The sequence below is a fragment of the Epargyreus clarus genome, unplaced genomic scaffold (genome assembly GCF_041222505.1).
Source record: "Epargyreus clarus isolate Ecla_fem2 unplaced genomic scaffold, WU_Ecla_fem_2.2 ptg000018l, whole genome shotgun sequence".
Lineage (NCBI taxonomy): Eukaryota > Metazoa > Arthropoda > Insecta > Lepidoptera > Hesperiidae > Epargyreus > Epargyreus clarus.
Genome location: NW_027332226.1, coordinates 4740655 through 4767254, shown reverse-complemented (window position 1 = coordinate 4767254; position 26600 = coordinate 4740655). Strand labels below are relative to the sequence as shown.

The following is a 26600-nucleotide window of genomic DNA, read 5'->3' as shown; positions in this document are numbered from 1 at the left end:
ATTTTAGTTATTAAGATTTTAGTCATCAAGAGTTATGCATCTGTTTGACTTTAAATGGGACCCCTTCTACCCCTTTTTTTTCTTTACGAGGGGGAAACCTTCAAAAGGTACCCGGTGTCGTGGGAGCGACGCAGGGTTATGTGGGATTCTTACCATACAAAAACTCACCCGGTGGCCGTCCTCGGCTTTGCCGATGCGCTGTCTAGAGGGCTCCGGGATCTCCAAAGGAACGCAACCGGAGCCCTCTTATCGCGTTGCCCCGTCGGGCTCCGCCCAGGTGAGGTTGGCGCTCACCACACCGTCTGGTGCGTACGACGGTATGCAACCACACATACCGCCGTCCTTCCCGGGGCCGCTGACTGGGCGGTTCGAGCTCCCACTCTTGCCACCCGTAACCCCGGAAGCCCCCTTTTAGTCGCCTCTGACGACAGGCAAGGGATACCGTAGCCCTATTCTGGTCCCGAAACTACAGGGACATACCCCTTCTACTCCTACCGCCCTACTTCTACACGTGTTAGTACATTTAATCATGAAATCATTATGATAAAAACATGGTTAAAAAATCCTTATTAGTCGTTTCTTTTTGAACACAAGTAACTTACTAAAACATAAATAAACACCTATAGGTACAAGTAGGTATTATGTAAATATGATTTTGTCCTACCACAAAAACTTTAGAAAAATATTCCTAGATTTTACCATGAAATTATTTTTAATCATAAAGTAATCACTAGGACGCACGGAGTTGAATCTGTTAGAGTGTAACGAATAGTAACGCGGAGTGCAGTTGAACTGCGTCCCGAGTGGATTACTCTGCGGTCCTGCCTCCGGTCCTTAAATTTCATTAACGTCGCCATCCTATTTGCATTTTATACTATTTACGGTAAATGCGGTTTCCGACAAAGTATCGTCTATTTTTTTGGTGATACATTTTGTGGGATGTTTTTGGTAGGTTTTCACCCACCACCACCACCGATAATACATGTTCGTTTTATAACAATAGAGTTTTGAAAGTTCGCCTTTCGAAGTATTATTATTAAGTGCGGTACATCTTTCTAGCATAAAGCAGTCCTGCATTTCAGTGGAATTCTGTGTATACAAGCCAACTTACATAAGAGACGACCATTTTAGTCCTCAAGAGTAGCAACGAATTTCTAATTATCTTCAGCTAGAACCTTATAATATATGGAGTTGGTTACAGATGTCCATGGGAGGCAGTGACCAATTGCCGTCAGTTGTATTGCAAGCTCGTTTTATTCACCTATTTTATTAAAAAATAATGTTAAACACTTTTTCTTCTGGTTTCACGGGGAAAGGAAGGAAAATACATCTAAGAGGCATACTAACTTAGTCTTAACTTCAATTCTATTTGCAATATATATAGTGAGGACTAACCACTAGCTGGACCGCAATTAAGAATTTACATAGTAAAATGTTTTGGCAACTACAGTACTAGTATACAGATATATATTAACAAGCCAAATACTGGCACATGAGGTAATATGGACTAAATTGGACGGGGGGACAAATTGAGCGAAACATCGATAACAAAACTACTACTAAAAACGTACTTACTACTTACTTAGTTTAGACTACTTACCTTACTTGCTTACGTACTTTTTTAACTTACTTTTTTTAATAGTAAAATTTCCATAGGTTTTAAATCTCATGAATAACGAACTAGATAATCTGCGTGCGATACAATTTCAGATACATAAAATTTTGCTATTATTATCACGCTTATCCAATTTAAGTAAACCTAATAAGTTAACAGATAAAGCGGCGTTTTTAAAACAAAATTAGATTACAAAATGTGGTAATTTTGAACAAAGATAGAGCACGAACATTGTTTCAGCGGATTTTTTAATTAAATTATAATGAATGTTCCTGATCTAGATATTAAAGAAATATTGCAAGAACACCAAGCAAGATTGCAATTTGTTCTTTATGAGAGCATATTCCGGAGTCTTTCTGGATTAATAATATCCTAAGCTTAGCGGTTGAGGATGAGCGGCTACTTAAGACTTAAGTATATAAAATACGTTATTTGATGAGTAACATTTAACAAACTTAAACAAGAGTAGAGTATGTCAGTCGATCCGTTTTCATATACTTATGTATTATTGCATATACTTAATGAAGTTTAATATTTAATTGTTTATTAAAAAAGAAATCATACGCGAGATGATTGCGCTCCAAAACCTTCTTTTATACTTTTAGAGTATATTGTTTTTTTACTGTAGTCTCTAAAAACTTTCCTTGTATAAGCTTGTGCGCTGAAGGAAAATTCGTGTCATTCGAAACTAGACAATTTTATTTACAAATAGGATCGTCTATCCGCAATACGACAGTACCGCAAATCACCTATACCTATATAATGGATAGTTTTAGTATATAGCCGGTCTACTCGTGACGTCAGCCGCCTGAATCGAGCCTGTTTGTCTTTGACATACGTATTGCTGTTGCCGTATTTGTGCTAGTGAAGTTTCAACACATACAAAGTGACCTGAAGCTACAGTATTTAATCAATTCACACCTAGCATTCTGTTCCACTACTGGGTGTATATTGTACGGTGCCACGAGTAAATTTAGACTTCCTATTCGCTAAGCTTGGATAAAGCGATCACAACTTCTGTATATTTGTGTGTGAAATAGTAACTATTCGAGTATTTGTATTAGCAATGTAATTATTGTTTCAGTTTATATAAAAGACCAAAAGATAAACTCTTCGATAAATAAATTCAATAATCTCTATTATTATACTACGTACTAAACGTAGCCGCTATACAGCCCTACGTATTTAATATCTTTGCTCATAGAATAGTTGGTGTCGTAGTTACTTAGTATTTGTAGCTATAGTACCTAACTAGAATTCCGGCGCGTAAAATTTGATACTATCTGATAACTATATTAGTGCCTACAGTAGTCAGTATACTCAGTACCTATTCTATATTACGGTGTGGTTCATTCTGCAGATTGGCCGCTAATTATAGTTCAAAAACTGAGAATACATGAATTAGGGTTTATTGAACAAAAGAAAAACTGCTTTTCTTTTCAACTTTTGAAGATAATCTTTCATGTATTTCGTTATAATTTTAGTTTTAAACGTCACTTACAGAGCATATCGTGTAGATTAAACGTATTAACCAACACCGTTTGTCCAGCAAAGCTTTCATGTTACCGGAATCACAAACACAGCTAATAATACAAAGTTATAGTTCGTTACAAAGCACAACCAGAATGTGTGATGTTCTTTTATTTCAAACTCCGTTGCGGAGAGTTACGTGGCTACAAGCAAACTGATTGCCAGCTTTTATTTTCCTGTCGTCAAGCGAGATCTCGTAATAAAACATTGACGGTTGTGCCAGGCTGTACACCGCATGAATTCTAAAAATCGGGCTACTCTGTATTTGTGTAGGTGCCATCTAAACTGGATTTTGTCTACAAACATTTTTCCGTAGTTTGCATTCGCGAGCCATTACAAATTACGAATTCACGAGTATTTAAACGAGCTTCCCTTTCCCGGGACTGTTTTACAATTTTGCGCGGACATTTTCGAAGTAAAAGTTGCCTTTTTCGCTTTCTGTAAACTAGCTATTTTTTACATGTAAATCTTTATTAGTGTTTGAATCTTTTCTTATAATACTCCTAAGATTTATGTCAGATGTATAGTGCCAAATTACCACATACTATCAGGTGAATTGCATGCTCAGTTTCTACTTTGATTCCATAAGAAATTCCACGAAATAACTTCAAACGGTACCAGTATTATCCCGTAGGTGTACTATAAAATTAAGAAATAAACCGACAAATTTTAAAAGAACTTACGTGTTTCAAATGGCTGGTATTTTCAAACCACAAATAGAGAAAAAATTTGTAATTATTTCACTTCACTATACATGTACTTTTTAATTAACTACATACATTACCAAATTGTAACATCAGGTTTGAACATAATAACACTTAACTAAACATGCAAATTGGAGCGTGTATGACGCTAAAATCAATATTTCGATGGCCTAAATGGAAACAAACATCGGGGTTGTATTAACCTTTAAATTGAATAACACCGGAATGAGCAAACGTTGTATGTATTTACTGAATATTGGTTCAAAACGGGACGAATCCATTACGGGGGCTGTTAATTAATTTTGTTCTTTCAATGCCAACGCTTTCGGTATTAATGTCCATCCATTTAGCATATTATGATCGATACGATTTTACAATTTTTAATCAAAGTAGGTATGTGTATTGTGTAAATGCTAAAGTAATTTGTATTTTGTATCTTGTGACAAGTTAAGAACGTGATAGAACCCTCTGTTGTTCCACTCCGGTGGCAATACCGAAACCCGTATTTCTGCCTAATAACAGCAATGGGAATTGCTGCTGTGTTCTGCTTTGAAGGGAGGCATACTTATCTGAGGTGTTCAAGCTTAGACCTCAGGGGTAGCGACGCATCTTTGGCCAACCTCAGGTAGAAATCTCATTTTATCTGAGGTTGATGACAATGGCGGCAGCCACTTACCATCACATGCATGCTCGTCTGCTACTTCAGTATTATAAAAAAGAGTAGGCTTATATACAAGCTTACATTGATTAATATAATTGATTGCTGGGCACGTGTTCTTTCTCAGCAAGTAGAGCCATAAAACCAAAGTGGGTTGATTGTTTTCACATACGTAAGGGTCCCATTATCATGTTTTATTTTAGTTTTAAAACATATTATTTATTTTTAACATACTTAAACCTTCGAAAAATTAAACATACATGTCAAATACATGAACCTAGAACTCTTAATTGAAAAGACAAAATACTATCAACTAGACTATAAGTAAATTTTATACACAATTTACATAATATTGCTATGTATCATAAGTCTCACAAGTTTACTAGAAATCCCTGTATAAAACAATATTATGACAATACGTAGCGGAAAATAATTCAATTATTCTCGGAGCATGATAATGTTTCATTACCTTCCGTATCGTGCGAAACGCATATCAGAGATTGCCTTGCACGCCGCTTAAGCCACTTTGTCGTATCAGGAATTTCCATTACCGTTTTTATTGTGGTGTGGTCCCGCGTTCCGTCGTGTCGTGCGAGTAAAACAGGGTTTTATCTCATTTACGCGTTCAATTTGTATGCACAGCCTAAAGCTCCCCTGACTGTCTCGACATTCGACCCACATCATTTGCAGTACCTTCGCAAATAGAAAAGCAGGAATACACGCTAGCATTCTCGGTCTCCAGTGTCGAGTAATTGAATTGTTTGGTCGCTTCCAATTCGAACCTATCACACCGCCATCAGAGCTATCGTATTGTTATGGAATCGGTGTTTACGTAGTCTTGAATTAAAATAGAAATCTGTACGGTTTGTAGCAATGTGATCGTTTCTTGGAAGTAATCTCGGCTTATGCTCGTGCGGCAACTCAAGCGGACAAGACATATGTAGGTGCGTATCACACATTTAATCTAATTATGAGGTGAAATTAATTTCCAGTCTTGTCTCTACATAGACTTATGCCTCTTGAGTAAAAATGCATATTAACGATGACTCAGTAGGAAAACATCTCTGAAATACAAGATAGATACTAACCATCCATAACCGAAGTAAAGATGAATTTAGACATTTTTTCTGGATGTTTAGGTTTAAGACATCAACAACACATTTTTTTTTTATAATATAGGAGTAGCAGACGAGCATGCAGTCCACCTGATGGTAAGTGGCTACTGCCGCCCATGGACATCTGTAATCAACCCCAGATAGGATTAGATATTCCTACCTGAGGTCGGCCACAGATGCGCCGCTACCCCTGAGGGCTAAGCTGGAACGCCTCGGATAAGTATGTCTCCCTTACCACACCCTTCAAAACGGAACACAGCAACACTTAACACTGCTGTTATTAGGCAGAAATAGGTGTGGCGGTGGTGCCGCCGGAGTCGAACCACAAAGGGTTCTACCACCTTTAAATACAATATAAATATTTGTACCTACACTACTCCTGGCACTTCCTGACCTCCGGGCGAAAAAATGGTATTTGCAAATAATTCACATGACATACTTATTGCAAACATATTTTAAATAAAATTCATGCAGGGTTTATTGTACAAAATACAACAGGAAACAATTCAATTTCAGGATAGGAATATAGTAGCCTATATTACTTTCCGCTGTAACAACAAAACGCTCTCAAATTAAATATTAGTAGAGCTATCTATGAGTATTCAAATGTTACGTAAATATTTGTCCATTTTAACACAACAATGTATTGTAACACGCGTAGCACAAACTTGTTGAATATACATTTTTTACACTCCACATGAACGCGCGATACTTGAAACAAGGCTCGAAAGTTGTGGAGTATTTTGTGTAAAACTAGCCGAGTTGCCCTTTTCCAATTTAAAATTTAACTTGCTAAATGCTTTCTTAATTAAACTTCTGGTTTTAACGAAGTCTGTCAACCCCGCGACACCCTGGTCGTTTAGCTCCTTTGCGTTTTGAAAACGAGCATTTAACTTTAGTTAAGAAACGGAAATTTAATTAAAGCAGCCGCTTATTGGTGGTATTTTTCATATAAAAGGAAGTGCCCTTAAATCGAATTATTATACCATTATTAACCAAAGCTACTTTTATGTTATTTTTAACTATAATACTTCTTTGATAATTATATTAATCGGAAGATTTGATTGGAAGATATTTTGATGCGTTGATTAAATCCCATTAGGATAAGGAAACAAAATTATTAGTATCTATACAAATTACTATTAAGTACCGACACCTTATAATATGTAATGTATTTTAAATAGCCAAAAAACGCGTTGTAGTCTATGCTTTAAGTCTTTCCCAGTTATGGGCAGAAACTAGTGTCCAGCAAGAGAAGATAAGAAAGGTTTTCAGCCAAGCCTTTAAAATCTACCTATACTGAAAATAAACATAAACTTTATCTTTTGATCTCTGTAGAAATGCCAATTAGTTTATTTTCGAATTAAAGCGCTTTAAACGTGTTTAAAACATAAATTAGTTGCTTATTTGCTCACATTGTCTCAGTCCGGACGTGGCTACTGAAAAGTTAGCCTTTAAAAGTTTCCAACAGCGTATTGCGAAAATCCCGTTATAATCCACTTAGTTATCCAAACTTATGTAGATTTAATATTATGCAACGAACAAATGTGTTGCATTTGGAGTTTGCTTTAGTAGTTTACACTCGAAACTTTTAGTCTGGTATTGGCACTACTACTAAAGTTACGAAATTAGAAGTGGTGATAGGGTTCGAATCTGAGGCACTTGTGGTTTTTGGAAGTAATGTGTGTATTAGAAATTAATTATCACATGCTATTACGTGAATTGAGTGATTTCACAAAAACGTCTTAAGGGCGTGAAGTCTAACAACCTGCCGAGTGGCCTAGATCCGTCTGACTTTGATAGTCTGTGCCTAGCAGTGTATTAAAAAGATTGATGAGAATGAAGGAAATTGACTGTGACTTTAAACTTCTCTCAGTCCGCTTAATTACAGTGAAGATAACAAGCAAAAACATCTACATAAATAGGTATCAAAATATAAATATTTGTAAACTGACTAGACAGTAAGATAATAAGTATCCATAAGCAAAACAGACGGGAAAGGCGAGATAAGAAGTGACACGGGTGTACAATTACGGCGTTATTTACTCGGAGCGAAGTATGAGGCACTTCGGAACATGTAACTGAATAATTTATGCAAAGAGCGAGCAATAAGCAAACCTCTTCTATTATGCTCAGCCTTTTGAAAATTCCCCCTCACTTAGCTGTTTACTTTTACCGGGAAAATGCTTACGAGTGCTCGATAACGTTTAGAACTTTTATACAAATGCACTTTTTAATTGAAGTAGCAAATGAGCATACAGTCTCTCTGTACCCTTACCATAACTTTTCAAAACAGCCCACAATTTTACGTTACGTTTACTCAATCCAATATTCTGTTCCGTTTGCTTCAGTAGACTGAGTAAACGTAACAGTAAGTAAGTGTCTAGTCTTTCTGTCTGCCTCACATGTTCGCAAAAAAGAGAACAAAACATAAAGCGCCATTTTGTCAATTAAGACATTTAATGTTACGTTACTGACACTATAGTTCTGATACAATCCGCTAGGGGCGCTGATTGGATTTGTATGGGCAAATACGTAAACAAATACCAAAACAGTCATATTTGTCAAAACGTAAAAACTCATGGTAACGGTACTGATGGTAAGTTACTCTCGTCCTACTTGAACTTGTACGCGTTGCTAGTAGTTGAAAAGTGAGCTGTAACGCCTCGTGGAAATGTCCTTTCGCCACAGTTTTCTAACTAGAATACAGAACTTTTTCACACTTCCTGTTCTAATAGTCTTTGCATAAAGTTCTTATACCTATGTATACTAAAAAGGTAGCACACAATCGTTCAAAACGTGAACTAGCTACCTTACCATTGAAAATGTATTGATTTTTGTTAATGAATGCAGCATATGACCACTATTCTATAATTTAAAATACTTTAGTTTATTTGTTAAAAACAATTGTAAAGCAATGTACGTACAACACGATTTAATCTCGTTAAAAGCTACATGTTAGAAGCAAGTCTCTCACAACATACGAAGCTAATCTAATGCGTATCCGACGTGTCTTTTGTCAAAGAGTCGAGCCAAAGAGAAGCCGAGCTTTAGCAATTAAATACCTAAATCTTGAACAAAGTAGCTTCATTACTTCCTGTGACACGAACGGGCGACCCTCATCAGAATCTCTCACATCCTACATTTCCGCTCACATTCTGGGTATAAATTTCACACAATTTACAAAAGGATCGCATAGTATTTAATGTACAACGCATCCGATCTCGTCATTATGTAAATTGCTTACCAAATGGAACACCCTTTTTGTCTTTTTGCCTCCATGAATCACGACTTACTGTTTTACGAGTGTTTTTCTGAAAAGTATATTGTTGTTCAGTGATGTATTGCGGCTATCGCTCACGCGGATTGCATTGTCGTATCAAATAAATAGTAACATCTTCGTGTATTCAGGACTCGTAGGGAAACTGTTCATTTTACAACGCTGTCTATATAATAAATTGAATTACACTCTAAAGAGTTTTTCATGTCACATAAATATTCCTTTTAAATTCCTTTTTATCTGTAATGCCTCCGATAATTCCCTTAACAAAATAAGCTTTGAAGACAGAATAATTTTAACTCATAATCACACCTATACCTGTATCAAACTTATACTTTACGTCTAGTTACATTACAAGGCATACGGTAACAAGGGGGTGTCACATCTCGTAGACGAAACTAGCCTGTTATGGTACGAGTAGCTACATTGGAATAAAATCGAATGAATATAATGACAACATATAATGACAATTTTGCAAGTTGCAACTCAATCACATTTAATGGTTAATTTTAAGGATTGACATTTGTATATGTTGTACAACCTTGGAACGGATTATAATATCTTATATTTTACCGATTGTTCTGAGGACTCATAATCAACCTTGTGTGTGACCAATAGGCCAAGAATAGCAATAGCGGAATTTCCCTGACTCTTCCAGAAATTTGAAATGGGGACTAAGATTGAGTCCACGGAATGAGCTGCATCGTTTTCCTACGAATGTACTTATACATCCATTGCGGTTAGTAACACACAGCCAAGCTTAGGGATTTCCGCGAAACCGTCCTTTCTATGTTAGATTAACTGTACCCTTAGTATAAGTTTCTACGTTTTTACAAAAATAACTGTTTTTGTATTTGTTTACGAATTTGATCATACATTTCCAATCAGCGCCCCTAGCGGACTATCAAAACTTGCGGATTGGAAATGTATGGAAAATACGTATACAAATACAAAAAGAGTCATTTTTGTAAAAACTCAACTAAGGGTACTGTCCACCAGTACTTTAAAGTACTGATAGATAAATAAGATTATTAGTTATTACTCACATGAATGTGAGATCGCCAATATATAACTGGCATATATAATATAAATCAATAATTTCCTGTCGTGCATCGGGAGAAATATCGCCGCGCATCGGTTATTTGATCGACACTCCGTTAACGATTTATTTGCACCCACCGCTCGCTCATTGTCACTGTTTGACTTTATAATTCACTGAACTGATAAGTAATTCATTTGAAAACTTGTTTATTATGCTATATGGAACCAATTTATTCTACCAATACCTCTAAAGCTGGGTCTAGTGTTGATGGGATTTTACGTGTGATTTGCCAAAATTTAAATTTCAATTAATACTTTTCAGTGTTTCGGAACATTTAATCATCGGTCCCAATAGCCATCATTATATAACAGTCATTTAATCTTTCCTGAAACTTAATGGGTGCTATAAAAGCTATAACGCTAATATATCCACGAATCCGAATCATCATGCACTAATCCACATTGGAGCGTTATAATGTGCTCCAGGCTTTCAATGTTGTGGGAAAATCGTTCACAGCACTAGAACAGAAAGTGGAAGATGAATGTAAAACCGTTAATTCACCTCTACCTCCTGTTTAAAACTCCTAGAGTTGTGTATAATCATTAATTCACGCGCTGGCAAGCCGCCACGTGGCTGTTCGCCGCAGATCCTCCGTCGCGGGGAATTTGATCGACACTACGTTAACGCCAGCTCGGCCGTTCCCTTTGTTTGTTTTTCAAAGTTATTTGTTTTCACCAGCCATTATTTTAGTGTTCTGAATAGCGGAACGATGCATGAATTCTTTATTTACAAAGTTTGTTTCAAAGTGTCAGCTTCTTTTTTGATTACACTTTTAAAAGCAGAGTCTGCCACTAGGATTATCAGTGTCGTGAGTACCATGAACACACACACGGGAAACTGTTACCATTTCAGGCCTGTATGGTAACCGCTCCGCCAAGAGGTTCATCCGAACAAAATTACGAATAAAAATGTTAAAATTTAACTCAGTTTTTCATTCTTTTCTAATCAAAATTCCCAAGCATACTACATTTTCGATGTTTTCATCATTTCTGTAATAAGAAGGTACCCTAAGCATCCCACTAATTAAATATTTTTTCTCATCCTCATTAATGGGGAACAATGATGAGTCTCATACAAAGGCGCTAAAACAATTCTTAATGAATATTTTACTTTGCACTCAAGACTTAAAAAGACAACAATGACATACTCTAGTTTCCATTATACCATTCCATTATCAATTCTTAGTTAGGCCCTACTTAAAAAGAAGCCTAATTATAATGAGCTTGCATAAGAGTTAATCATTATGAAAGTACGTTTTTGTTAAGTTGTGGATAATCGAATTTTATTTATTTTACAAATCTTTGACAAATTGCTTTATAAATACCTACATTTTACTTTTTTTTATAATAGACGAGTAGCAGACGAGCATGCAGTCCACCTGATGGTAAGTGGGTACTGCCGCCCATGGATATCTGTAATCAACCCCAGATAGGATTTATATATTCCTATCTGAGGTCGGCTACCGATGCGCCGCTACCCCTGAGGGCTAAGCTGGAACGCCTCGAAAAAGTATGTCTCCCTTACCACACCCTTCAAAAACCAGAACACACCAAAGCTTAACACTGCTGTTATAAGGCAGAAATAGGTGTGGAGGTGGTGCCGCCGGAGTCGAACCACAAAGGGGTCCTACCACCTTCAATCTTACTTACCTTACTTTCGTGCGTTTCATTATAATTCTACCGTATTGATCGTATCATAGTAAGTGCTTACCTTGAACGAAAGGTAGTCGGGTCAAATGGCCATATTATTAACCGCTTATAAGTATTGCGATAATAGTCGACTAAGATTTTAGAAATGAATAGTGACACTAGCAAAGCTTTGTAGTTTAAATTAATGTTATTTCTGAATGAGAAATAAATGTAAATGGAAAGATTTCTATATCCTCGCCAATGTATCAAAGCCAATGTTAAAATAATTAAAGTACTTTGTAGAACTTTTATTAAATATAAGTTTAAATGTTAGGAACTGAAACAATGTGCTAATATAGAGCACTTGAAGTTTAGTATAGTATAAAGTTGAAGCACTAGAGCGTACCAAGCTATTCGAGTTGTAAAGCTAAGTAAGAGGGTAAGTTAGACTTTGTAGTTGCGCTATATATTTCAACGTAGGATGTATGATAATAATATTATTTAGTGGATCATACATTTATTTTATAATAAAAAAAGCATTTCTACCCCAAATTTCCAGCGTCATCTTCAAGTATGAAGTTACACTACCATTACGAACTATTTCAGATTTTTATTCCTATACGTTTTAAATCTGTGTTCATGTTTGTGTGTATATTTAGCTTCGCAACAATTTAATCTCAAGTGTGAGTTAGGCTATAAGAGTAGAAAGAGTTTGTTTATTACTTATTTAAAATCAATTATTTATTTACAAAAAGCAACTACTACGATCGTGTACAGACGCCTCGAAACTCTTGACGGTGTCGCATAAAAATATTTAGCTATATGTACTTTTTGCAAACTTATCTTTAATAGGATTACAGTATAGTATGGCAGTAAAGTATTGTAGGATAAAATATATGAAAGCTCTTTATTATAATAGAATCTAGATTTTTCGCTTTGAAAAGATCTTCAAAGCATGCGAAATAACGTATATGTAGTTTAATACTCTGCTGCAAAGCTGAGCTAGTTTATAAAAAATTGTAGCTGTTGGAAAGTGTATTCACTATTATAATTTTCATTTAAACGTATTTAGCACGAAATATAACGAGAGAACTTGGAAAACTATAAACAAACAACACATTTGAAATATACATATTTCAAATTGCGATTATTATTAGAGTAACTTTTACGATTAATTTTTTGTTTCGTAGAGGAGAATATTTCAATTGTAACTCCTAAGCAAGGTATAAAATAAAAAAAGAATTTATAGCTCTGAAAAATTATATAAAGATGCAAATGTGTTAACTGTCAGGCAATTATTCATTTTACAATGCATACTTAAAACTCATAAAAATATTTCATTTGATCCAAATGTTTTAATTAATTTAAAAAATCAAAAACCCGACTGCACCAAAAAGGCTGAAGTAGAATTTCCAAAAGCAGTGAAATAGGCATTTCATTATTTTTATCCAGAAAGCCAAATACAAAGTTTCATAGTAGGTGTCTGCTTCAAAAACAAAAGATGTTCAAACAATATTATCCTATTTTATCCTCGTAGTGTTCATTTACGCTATATAAAGAACCTATGTGTAAAATTCCAGCACGCTTAAGTTCAGCGGTTTCCCTTTGCGTTGATCTCTGGCACAGCAACTCTCTCATTTAGTCAGACAGTCATCTCGATGTGTATATACGAGTATATATGTACTAGCTGACCCGGCAAACGTTGTGTTGCCATATAAATAAAAAAAATGTTAAGGATAAACAACCCTTATCACTTAGGTGTAAAAAAAAAAGATAGTGGCCGATTCTCAGACCTACTGAATATGTATATAAAATTTGGTGAAAATCGGTGAAGCCGTTTCGGAGGAGTACGGTAACTAACACGAGATTTTTATATATAAGATATATTATATAATGTATATGTAATCTCCTCTTAATTTCCTTTATTTTGACACCCTACTCGATAGGTTTGGTTAACTTTTTTTAAAACGTGTTACTATTTTGCGAAAAAATTCACCATTTACGGCCTATAAAATATATAACTTCAGTAAATCAAAGTTTCGGTCAATATTTTACCTCGTTAGAGGTAGTATTTCATTATTTTTATCCAAAAAGCCTGATACAACATGTCATAGTGTTGTTTCTTCGAAATTGACGATTGTTCAAATGAACTTTTAACCCTTATTTTACCCTCTACGGGGTTGATTTTTCGGAGGGGGATAAATAAGTGCGTCCTTGTTCCTATCCAGAAAGCCAAATACAATTTTTTATAGTAGTTGCTTCAAAATTAAAGGATTTCAAAAAAACGGTTTTCCCCTATTTTACCCTCTTAAGGGTAGAATTTCCAAAAGGCCTTTCTTAGTACTTATTCAAGCTATATAGAGAACCTGTGTGCAAAATTTCAGAACTGTAAGGTCCTTGGTTTAGGCTGTACGTTGATTTCTGAAAAATGAAAAAGTCATTTAGTTAGTCAGTCAGTCAGTCACCTTACTGTTTTATATATATACAAATATGTTTTTATAATCTGCGTTTAATTTCCTTTCATTTGATACCCTACTCGATAGGTTCGCTTAACTTTTTTTTTTAAATGTGTTACTATTTCGCGCCAAAAATCCGCCATTTTGATTTTTTTTTACTAACACCTATCTAAGGACACTCGGGTCATTGAGACAAATATAATGACACTTTAACTGTTGAAATTCATCCAGCCGTTTGTTAGATCGGATCAAATAAAGAAAGACAAATATACAAGATACGCGCGAAAAACATAACCCTTCCTTGGCAGTCGGGTAAGAAGATTAATAATTTTATATGCTGGTATGGTTAGTTATTTTTAGGATAACGATTGGCATATACCTATTTCTGTAAATTTGCCTGTTCCTAACTGACAAAGTTATTATTGAATCGAGTCTGTCCTAAACTCCTGATCCTCTTTACTAAGATAAGCTAGGAAAGAAAACACCATTAAAATATACTTAAGTCAAAAAGGTTTTACATTTTGAAAGCACATCCATTCCTTCTGCATTAAATAACAACAACACTGAATGCACGATACAACATAATGATTCAATAAAGTAGGTACGTAAGCACATTTATGATATTTGCTCAGCTACACCCTACACCGTAGTGCGTCGTATTCGCTACGCGTATCGCGTTACATTATGCAATGCTTACTACGGACGACGGTCTTGAACACGATAGCCGGCTTCTGTACGTAGCAGCTTTTGTTATAGTTGTAGCAACTCTAGCAAGTTCCCAAGATATAATTGCAACTCTTGTGATATACAAGCGATATACGGTATAGACTATAACAATGCACCTTTATATACAATTTGATACAGAAAACCAAAACTTGCGTTATTAACAAACATTATTAAAATTTTTTGGCATCCGCTGTTTCAAACCTACAAAAAATATCAACAATATTTTTATGATCATATTTTTTTATTTAATGAGATTTATAATATAAGTAGGTATTGATTGACGTACTCTATGGTCCTGGTAGATTGCATGACTTGTTATCTCAAAATGCAAATCGAAAATATCTTCTAAGTACTCCTAACGAAACATTTGTATCCAACAAAATACAAACTTATATTGGCTCAGATTAAATTTGTTCGTAACTCGACAGGGGCCGAGTGCAAGCCCAATTTATAACAACATTATATATTTCCTTCCATATCATCTGTGGCATTTGAGGAATTGTTACGACACTCATCTCGTTTCAAATGACGCTAGTTGGTATAACGAATTCACGATCAATAGAATCGCGGTGTTTACTTCAAATGTGTCGCAGAACACTATAATACGTTCTACCAAGTTCTACCGTTATTATCCCTTATAACAAATAACCTGCTTTATTAAATAGATATGCTTTATATAAAATGTTACTAGTCTTTATCTCTTCCTGTTTTGCCTAAAATTCCTGTAAAATTGGTTTTGTAAGCTTAAAAATTGTTTTTTGCGTCTTGTCATAGAGCAAGAAGACTTATGAGTTATGACGTAGAATATTTTAGTTACACTTTAATTAAACTCAGAGACTTTAATTTTATTTTTAGTTGATATGGTTTATAGATGTCATTGTGTATATTTAATTGTGATGTTTAGGAATATAGAAAAAACGCATGATATTCTCACAATAATATATGTTCACAATTTATCAATTATTGGGAAAACATTTACTAATTGAACCCGTCAAACTAAATACCATTAACGTTCAAAATCATGATTGTTATTTACTTTCCGCATTAAACCGTTAATGCGGTAAACATCGAGACGCTCCGTGATGTTGGAAATAGGTCGGAAAATTTTAAATAAGCGTGAAATTTCGAGTCCGGAATTCCATCATTTTGCACGGGAAGCTCGATGTTCCACGGCCGCTGTAGGATAAACCCGTCACGCGTCCCATATTTCGCGTAACATAACATTTTTAAATTCCACTTGTTCTTTCATACCGTGCAAGAAAATTCTTGTAAGTTTTTCTTTTAACGCAGTGAATAATGTAGTTCGTGCTGCTTTCCGCGACTCGTCGTCTTCATAAAGACAAGAATGGAAGTATATTTATTTGTCTACATTATTCTACAACACAGGAAATATTAAATTTTTAAAGTTGCTAGGAAATTCTTTAAGAGATACTTAGTTTCAGCTGTCCTCTCCTAAAACTTACGTTCTGCTAGCGGCACTACGAGACTTTACTGGGAACCTCATATAACATGTTCATCAATCATAATAAAATATTTTTTGAATTATCAATGCGGTAAGGAAGATTATTTTTTCCGGGTATTCATTTATTAACATTGTCTAAAGTAATGTACGGCAGTAGTTTATAATCGAAATAATGTTAGCTATATGTGTTTTTTAGATTTTTGAAGTAGAGATACATTTTCATAATATTTGGAAAATAGTCGTGAGTTTAACTATATTGCTATTTGCTGTTTAATATTACAGTTAACTACTTCACGTAATTATGCCTCATCTTCACTCCCATGCGAATATAAACTGAACCTCACAAGAAAAGAACAATTAGAATACCTTGTTAACACAATTATGTAAAAGAGCAAATTACGTAGGTACTTTATTTTATTTACTCTTTATTGACCATGTTAAAAACAGTGAGATGCAAAAGGCGGACTTAATGCTAAATAGCATTTTCTCCCAGTCAACCTTAGGGATGTGCAGAAAAATTGAAGGCGGTACAACTATACTAAACTATAGTTACTATACTACTACATATACTACTATATATATAGTACTATACTATAGTTTGTACATATTTTAAAATGGAAATGTATTTTGTGCTATTTATAGCGTGCTACGTCGTGTCGTAGGATAGGTCGCACGACGCCACGCGGTGATCCATAACACAATAGATGAATGAACAATTACTCTGTGGGACTGTGGGAAAGTACCCGACCATGTTTAAAACCTTACTATCGCGTCATTGAAGTGCTAAACTTACTAATGATCCCTTTTGTATCATTTATCTGAGTGTTTTAACAGTATGTCTAGTACATATTCTGAAAAATATCGTATCTGCGGTTATACATACAACGTTAGATTGGAATACATTCTAATGCGTTTCTCTTTTATAAAGCGGTAAGTCACACTAACTTTGTCTGTGTTTTTCACCGACACAGAAGAAAAGTCCGTAATCAGCTAGACGCAGAACAGAAATGTTACTTCAGTTACTTTATTTTCTTTAGATTGTTTTCCTTAGTAGGAGAAAAATAAACGCGCATACACTGTCAACTTAAAGTATTATAATATTTAAATGTATTCTTAACAAAAAGATTTATAGGGCTATAGTAGTGTCTTTATCTCTTAATAATCCTATAATGAGGCATCGTAATAAAGCTTATAATGAAGATCAAATGTAGTTAAATATTCATTATATTCAAGGGTGGATACAAAGGATTTAGAGACAAAAGTTATTAATGCGACCTATATCTAAGGCGAAAGCTCTCATCCTTTCCGGAGCTTAGTCAGCTAAGCTTAAAATACTTATACGACGAAATACATCCATCAATATTAGATAGATCGTAGAGCTCCACTATCCCATCGCTATTAGTAGCAAAAATAGCGCACACACACAATTAACCGTGGGTAAAAATAGAACCGTTAACTATTTCTTCTCATTACATTTTAATATACTTCTACATAGCAGTGATAGCCTAGTGGTTAGAAACTCTCAGTCAGGAGTCTAAAGTTCGAATCGTAGACTTCCGATTTTTCAAATTATTTGCGTATTAGCAATTAATTATCATTTGCTTTTAAAGGAAGGAAAACATCACGAGGAAACCTGCACGCCAGAGACATTACATAAAAAAAATCTCAAGACAACGCCGTCATGCTGCGACATTTTTAAAAGGTTGTCCTATTAAATATAATAGGTTATTTGATTGATCTATTAAACGGTCGATAGAACGATTTGTAAGTAGCAAGAAGCAAATGTTATGATGCAATAAAAATAGAGTGTTCACAATTAAAGACAGGCACGACAGCTAAAAATAGAATACTATTCCGATCAATACCTACGCGTTACGATACTGCGTGTAACGCTAAAAGTTCATGGTCGTATGTTTTTTGTACTGAATATTTCTTATTTTCTATTGAATTGAGTATGTAATAACATTTATGTGAACAGCTGGGTAAAAATATAATATAGGAGTTAATTCGCGACTAAAGATTTGATTACGCGATCACGATTGAACTCCTTAAGCCTCTAGCTGGATTAATTTTCAATCTTCCGGACCCTTTAAAACAAAAAAGAACATTTTTTTAATTAAAGTAACGCATAATTCGATTTTATAATCGTCTTATTCAATTAATGAAAGCTAACTTCTATTTAAGCATGTGAAGATTGATATTTTATGCAAAAAATATAAGTGCAGTTAAATAATCAATTGACGAATTAATTTAGGGCCATGATATTGCAGTTCATTCATTCATATTTTACAATTTGGAAGCGATATTTTTGTTCAGAAATTACAATACAATATTCATTCAGTACTTTGTGGAAAATATAAAGTTTAGGAATCATTACCATTGTTAAACCCAAAACATTGCGCAAAGCTGCCCTTGCTACAAGCCAATGTACTCGTAAAAACTGTAACAATACAAATTCCGGGGAAGGTATTGATTAGTCTGCTACGGTTGACTTGGACGGGTGCGTGTCGGCTTAGTTCGATCCCTGTCAGAGATCAACTTGAAATATCCGATTACGAAGCATTCCATTATTCTTAGGAGTCATAGATCTTTATCTAGTCCTCATTAAATAGATACATCAATAAAGAACATACAAAATAATAGTAGTTGAGCAACGATTCACATAGAAATTACCGGTAAGGCAACGGAAAAATATGTATTTAACTTTAATGTTTTTAATAAATCATATTTTACAAACATTTTTTACTCCCTTCTCCTCTATGATTTAATTAGTTTAGAATCGCGGAATCAATCCATTTTTATATGTTCAGCAGGCTGTAACGATACGCGCTTTTAGTTTCTTTATTGCCGATACTTCCAATGTGCTCTGTTGATCGCAGTCACAGCGAAACTCCGTACTCCAAAAATTTAATACGCCTCTAGAAAATACTACAGCTGCGGTGCATTATTTGTTCTTAATTTTCCCCAGTGTATGCCTTTCAACTCCAACCACATGCCGGATACAAATGAAAATAATTTTGAAACAATACGACACTCGTTGTAGATCTAATTATGAAACAATAATGCTTAAAACAACGCAACAGAATCGTATGTAGATTACAATTAAAACGAAATGGGAACACGAAATTTTACAGAGCAAATGCTGTTATTGCATCATAAAAAGGGGATTTAACTGTGATAGAATTCTACGTGGATCCACGAATATATTTTTCTGCTGTACCAAGAATTTTACCACTGCTTTGTTCCAGTTTAAAGAAAAGTAGGTACTCTTAGTGGAAACATATTAGGTACGTGGACTTTTTAAATCAGTCATAAGAAGCACGAAAGCATATTCTGATCTGGCAATAGCAGTAAGAATAGGTATGGTTTTTGGGACTGGTTATGGACCTATGGACCAATTATATTCAAAACCATTATTTACCTTTCTCTGTCCAAATGTTGGGCTTCGTACAAAATTAAAAACATTTTTACAGGACCCTTAGGTTTTCTCAATCCATCGGTTATTGCAATGCAAGTGATCATTAATACCTTCTAAAATGTACAAGTGGTTGTGACCTGGGATTGGAAATATATATATCAAGCATAAGCGGTAAATTGTCCTTTTAAGCCCTTACGGCTTTTTAAAAAATATATTATATTATATACTGAATTACAAAACACTTTTAATACGTTAATTACAAACAAATTTAGAAACCATATATAAAAGGGCGGAACATTGTTGGTGCTCAAATAAACATGAGTGCAGGTGAATTCTGGCAGACCCACTAACGAAATACAAACAAAGCGATATGAAATGAAAACTGGCAATCAGGTCAACATTAACATATATGAAATTTCATGGCGAAGATTTCAAAAGGCCCGTTTTACTAGCTTCAGTTTTGTTGGTAATGTAATTGAATTGAAAATTATATGAAATATTCAGAATTTCGAGTTTATTTACCGACGTACGTTTATACGTGTAAAGGTGGTAGTTTTGTTTTGAAGGGTTTGGTAAGGGGAGACATATTTTTCCGAGGCGTTCCAGCTAGTCCTCAGGGGGTCCTCAGGGGTAGCGGCGCATCTGTGGCCGACCTCAGGTAGGAATATCTAATCCTATCTGGGGTTGATTACAGATGTCCATGGTCCAGCCACTTACTATTATGGACTGCATGCTCGTCTACTACTCCTGTATTATAAAAAAAAGAAACATGTACACGCGAGCGGCGCTGCCTTATGGTATATTCTGTAGCTTTGCTTCTAGTAGTATATTCTTATCTGTTCATAGATCAATATTTAAGATCTTAGGGAATAAATTGGCTACTTGACACTTTTTGGGAAACTGTTTTAATGAATTCATATACGTATTATATATGCCTTTCATTGATCATTTTTTCGAAAAAAGGGCTATTTATTAATAAAAAACATATTTTTATTACGGTAAACGGAACGTTACGCCAAAACAGGCGGTCAAGTGTCATTTCGTAGCGTGACGTCAACACATTGAAAATATAGAAATAAACTTCGACGCTACACATACTTCAGGGGCAATCTTGGGAATTATTTAACTTTTATTAGTACAATTGCAAGAATGTCAAATTACAAGGCGTGTGCAGTGACGATGTGTTCAAGTACGATCGCTAAATATCCTAACAAATTTGCTAATACAAGTTCCTAAACCCAAATCTCATAAACGTTAAAGAACTTGCAGATTCTTATATGTTTAAATCCTCTGTTTGCAAGCAATGACATTTTATACTATCTATGTAAGAGAAGTATTATTGAAAAAAAAAGGAATAAATTTAGTAACTCTCGAGTGATTCGTCAATTCCAAATCATTGGAACGGGACGTAATCAAAACAAAACAGCAAGTGGAAGTATTCATATATTTAATATATTATATAGATGTCTATGATAAGAATAGAATTATAAGACGTCTATGAGAATTCTATTTTAAGGGCCCATTCTGTAATTAATAGGACACAATTAAAATATTTCATGACTGTGTTATTATTAATGGTGCATTTGCACTGATTAAGTTACATGACTGTATAATTAAAAATACATGATTGGCTAATATTAGTATTTTATTAACCGTATAAACCAAATAAACAAAGAAATGTTTATTTGGTTTATATGGTTCTATTAGTGAGTACACACAGTAGAACTTTTGTATATATTTATCATATGTTACAGTTACAATAATTACTACAGATCACCTAAGCTAAATTTTTGTGCTGCTTGCGTGTCTGCTTTTCTTCATTACTAAAATTATTTTCCGTAACAAATGGATATATATTTTTATCACTGTCATTTTCAGAATTAAATTGCAATGCAATAATAGGAACTGTATGGTCACTTTTCTTCCTTCATCTTGTTGGGTAGGTTACGCAAGTAAAGAAGTACTATTTCCCGTGTACTTTACTTTATGTATTTCAGACTGGTGCCCACTTTCGAAACTTTTGGCTCCTCACTTCTTCTAGGCAGGACAGTCATCACATTTTCATTTTCATTGATGTACCTTGTGTTCAGGACAACTTTTACTTTTCATGAAACACAAACTTGCCTTCCTCTTAAACTGCACATACTCTATAACGTCGTCACTATACGATTGTCGGGAAGATCTGTAAATATAAATATAACCAATTAATAACCTTAAAACAGTTCACATAAGAATATAAGTATATTTAAAAAAAATCTTAATAATCACTTGAAGACAACCTTTCTTCTGTCTGAAGTCAGTTAAGAAATGTTTTAATTGTCCGATATGATTAAATGTAAATATAAAGAATATTTTACTAACGTTGTTTATTTGATATTTCCATAGGTTATCTCACGGAAGTTTTTGTATCCATTTTGATTTATTGCACTGCATATATGGATCTTCTTTAGGCAGGTTCACGCTATCAGCTTTAATATAGTATGGCTTCATTTCGGTTCACAACATAAATTCAACCAACTCTAACAGCAAACGATTTAATTATTATTTGTCTTGTTTGGTTTCGATGTAGTGACGTCACATGACATTTGAGGCAGCACTGTCGCCGTTTTGGGATTTAAAATCCACAGATAAAAAATCGAAAATTTCTTTTGAAAAATTAAAATACTTAGAACGTATTAAAAAATAAACGAAATACTGCATAATTTATGTTTACTTATAAGCTATCATATCCAACATATTTCATATTTTATTGTTATAACTAAGTACCCAATTGTAATATCCGTTTCTTCCGTATGTTTCCGGATCGACGCGTTGTAAAGATTTCCAACCGCCTGTTTTTTATTTTACTTATTGGTTATAGGTGTTTAGATAGTGTAGGCGGAACTTATATTTATTTTATAATTCAGTGCGATATTAGACAAATATTTGAAATCTTATATTGGAATACGTGTTATTCGTTCAATATGTTTTTCTTATATATTTCACACCAAAACAAACTGTCATAATATGGGCCGTCGTGAATCCTACCTCCAAGGATATCGCCTAGAAATGAACAGTGACATAAGTGACGCAATAAATCTTGTTAAACATAAGCTGTCGGAACGATTTCGTGACCGACTAACTTTGGCAATATCGGAACTATCGGCAACTAGTGCATTCAGCTGTTGTCCTTTCAAACTGGAGCGGGGACTTCAGTGGATAAAGCTCGAGCCGTTCTAAAGACGTAGTTCGCTGTACACTGGATTCCGTTAAGTTAAATAAGTGAATATTTCTATACATTATTCAGATTGAGATGCTCATCATTGTGCACGATTTTACAATTATGGTAGTTTTTTTTGAGTGAAGTGATGTGAATATTAGATGGTCTGCAAGCTCGTTTACGACTTCAATTTAATAAAAAATATTTCCTATAGATATTCGTAGGTAGGTACAAGCATACAGACAAAACAATTTTTAAATAAAAATAGCCAAATGAACTTAAAGATTTGCATTAAAATTACAAACGGACATTTATATTTTACTAATAAAGAATACAAAAATAAAATATTCGAAATTACAACAAGTTTCTTGCGTGGAATGGAAACTGGGTGAATTGAATGAGATCATTGCCAAAATTGTTTCTGTGACTCCCTTGGGTAATGTATAATTCATGTCCAACGCCCTCTACCGTCCGTTACAATCCAAAAAGGGACTTAAATTGACCGTAAATCGACATTTAGCTACCATCCATTCGTAATATTGAATCTTGATATTAATTGTAAGGAAATGGAATAGGAAATTCAGAAGCTTAGTCAGTTATTTTGAAATTCTTGTGAATTCAGCGCCTGGGGATTAATATAATCTTAATGTATATAAAATATCAATGCATTCATTCGTCAAGTTAAAAAGCCTCACCATTGAATAAAGTAAGTCAAACTGGACATCTCAGCATCGTCAACCCCTTCATTGTCCCAATGGGCAGTACAAATCTTGTCACGCAGGTCAGATAAAGGTCTTAACTTAGAATGAGAAAAGTTTAGATCATCCCTACGAATCCGTATTTCGCTACATGATGGTCTAACACATATTGATCAAATATTTTTTGTAATATAAGTTTATGTTTTAATACACATTGACCTTTATGTTTATGTAGCTTTCATCGTATCCAACCACTAGTGTTACGCTTACCAACTATTACGGTTTAAGTTCACGTTTCAGTATACTTACGTCTAAAAAGGACTCCACAAACAATGTTAATAATGGCCAAACAACCCCTACTTACCTGTCGTTTGCTTTATATGGAACGAAAACACACCTGATCTCTAGAGGGTCCACTAAGCTGGCTCTTATACAAATAGGAAACTTACATTAGCATGAGGATTGTATGGACAAAAGATGTGACGTAGCTTTTAAATATGTTTTAAAGAGACTATTGAACTTGGATGTATATTTTTATATTATAGACTATTCAAACGTGGCTTCTTAAGTTGGTATTGGCTGTACCCATGTATGTATGTTCCATTTTCGTGACTTAAGTTCTTTCTTGATACTGATATGTATGATAACATAATGATAGCAAGTAATGGTAATTACCTTGTAGTATTCTCTTGGATACGAGTACACCTATTTCTGCTTTAAAACTGCGATAAACTTGCGAAGCTTTCGTATCAGAATACATCAACAGAGTATTTATCATAAGTAATAAAAAAGCTCTATTCTAACTTAGACCTGTGGGGCAGCAACGGACTTTTGACCAACTTCAAATAGGACTCCTATCTAATTTGAAGTCGGTTACAGACACAGCCACTTAAAATCAAGTTGTCTTTATGCCCGTTTGCTTCCATTGCTTGTCTTCCTATAGTAAAAATATATAATATGTTTGTTGCAGAGAACACATTCACGGTGGTGGTAGAGAAAGATGGTCGTGGGTTGGGGATGTCGGTGTGCGGCGGCGGAGGCCTCGTCCGGATACGAAGGCTGTACCCTCCGCAGCCGGCCTGGCGCACGGGGCGGCTGGCGCCTCGGGACCTGCTTCTCTCCGCTAACGGGGTGCCGTTGGCCGGACTTAGTACTTATGTAAGTAGCTGACGAATAATTACATTTTAGAAGATTTTCAAAATAGATATTAAAATAAGTAACTGGAATTTTCGTTTAAAAAATGCAAGCATTATGTTTAAAGACAATGATTATGACTAATAATACGTAAATTTAAATCGCTCGGAGGACTTTACAAAATCAGGAATCGATTATAAATTGATCTTACACGGCTATTTTTGAATTAATTTAGATAGGTGGTGGTCATAATCTTGACCTTACCTAGATCATAAATCACAAATTAGTATTATATAATTCTGACACATTTCGTTGCCATAGATGCTAACTACATAAAGTTTCTTAAAATTACAATAACAACGAAAAATCAACTATTTCAAAATCATTAAAAAGAGTGTTTCTTTAATACAACGAACTGTTGACATCTCTCCAAAATAAGAAACTTGCAAACTTGCAAATCCTTACAAATCCCTACAAATCCTTCAATGTCTATAGTTACGCATTGTGAACATAAGGGCAACTTGTAACCTTTATATAGTTTTATTCCCGGTTTCTTTTTATAGTCTCACTATTATTTTTCAAGTAATCATGACCTTTAGTTGTAACAATAAAAATGAAAGTGAGTTTACGTGCTGCTAAAATATAGACAGAACATAAATGTTTAGCGGGTTTAAAAATTGTAAATGTTGTTGGAACATTTCTTCCGTGCCGAGGACTCAGTAGGTAATAAGCGTAAAAACTTTTATGAAATGGCCAACACGGTTTGCTACGAGTCCGCAAAACGTAATAAACTGCGAAATGTCCTCGCCAAGTTATATATAACTGTTCCGGTCGCACTGCCTCAGTTACCACGAAACTTGCGAAATTTTAGACTGCGATTTTCAAATAATACTGTCTAAAATAATTAAATAATGCTCTTGTTATAATAACGGGCTGTGATAATGCTGCTCCTCCATCCTCAATTTTAATTTTTTTTGTAAGAATTCCAAGTAATATAGAAATGTTTTAAAGTTCCGTTAAAATGTATTTGGGTTTTATGAGCAGCTTATACTATGTCTGTCTGTAGATACATATATGAAAAGATTCATCACGATGTTGATGTGTGGGGACGCGGAGAATTTTCTAAACGGACTGATTATGAATAAATACTTATTCTTTCTTAACACATAGGTATTGTATCGCAATCAGAGTCGCCCGAGGTTATCGTACCATATCGTATGAGGCGGCGACAGTCCTGGGGCGGTTTCCGCCCCTGGACATTCTGGCGGATATGGACGCACGGGTCTTCTATAAGATCCGCGACCTCCGTCAGAGGACTGAACCCTTCGACGAAGAGACGATCGGAGCGCTTCGGAGGAGAGCCAGATGGCGCGCTCTGAGGTGCTGGCGCGAACGGCTCCAGGAGCCTCGGAACATACGCCAAAGGGTGGTTGACGCTATCCTACCAAACTTGCGGGCCTGGCTGAAGAGTAGGGGTAGAGTGACCTACCGTCTTACTCAGATACTCACCGGACATGGCTGTTTCGGTGAGTATCTGAATAGGATACAAAGAGAGGAGACGGCCCATTGCCATCACTGCGGACACGACGAGGACTCCGCACAGCACACGCTGCAGTACTGCCCAGCGTGGGAGTCGCAGCGGCGGATCCTCGTCGAAAAAGTGGGACCGGATCTGTCTCCGTCGGCCATCGTCGGAGCGATGGTTCAGCGCAGCGAGGCCTGGAACGGCATGATCACCTTCTGCGACGTGGTCATGTCTGCGAAGGAAGACGCCGAACGAGCCAGGGAGCGCGCTGAACCCGCTCGGAGGAGGAGCCGCCGCGGCCGTAGGTAAGGGCCCCCGGTGCGGTGTCCCTGTAGTTCCGGGACTAGAAT

At 35.2% G+C, this 26600-nt stretch overlaps 1 protein-coding gene across 4 annotated transcripts in view; it reads left to right on the top strand.

Moving 5' to 3' along the window:
- LOC140749463 (uncharacterized) overlaps positions 1–26600 on the top strand; it is a 115579-nt gene that overhangs the window by 67530 nt on the left and 21449 nt on the right. For all 4 annotated transcript variants that reach the window (XM_073082504.1, XM_073082503.1, XM_073082502.1 and 1 more), the window contains exon 4: positions 24562–24749. In XM_073082504.1, coding sequence (XP_072938605.1) covers positions 24562–24749 — 188 coding nt within the window. The remainder of the gene's footprint in view (positions 1–24561; positions 24750–26600) is intronic.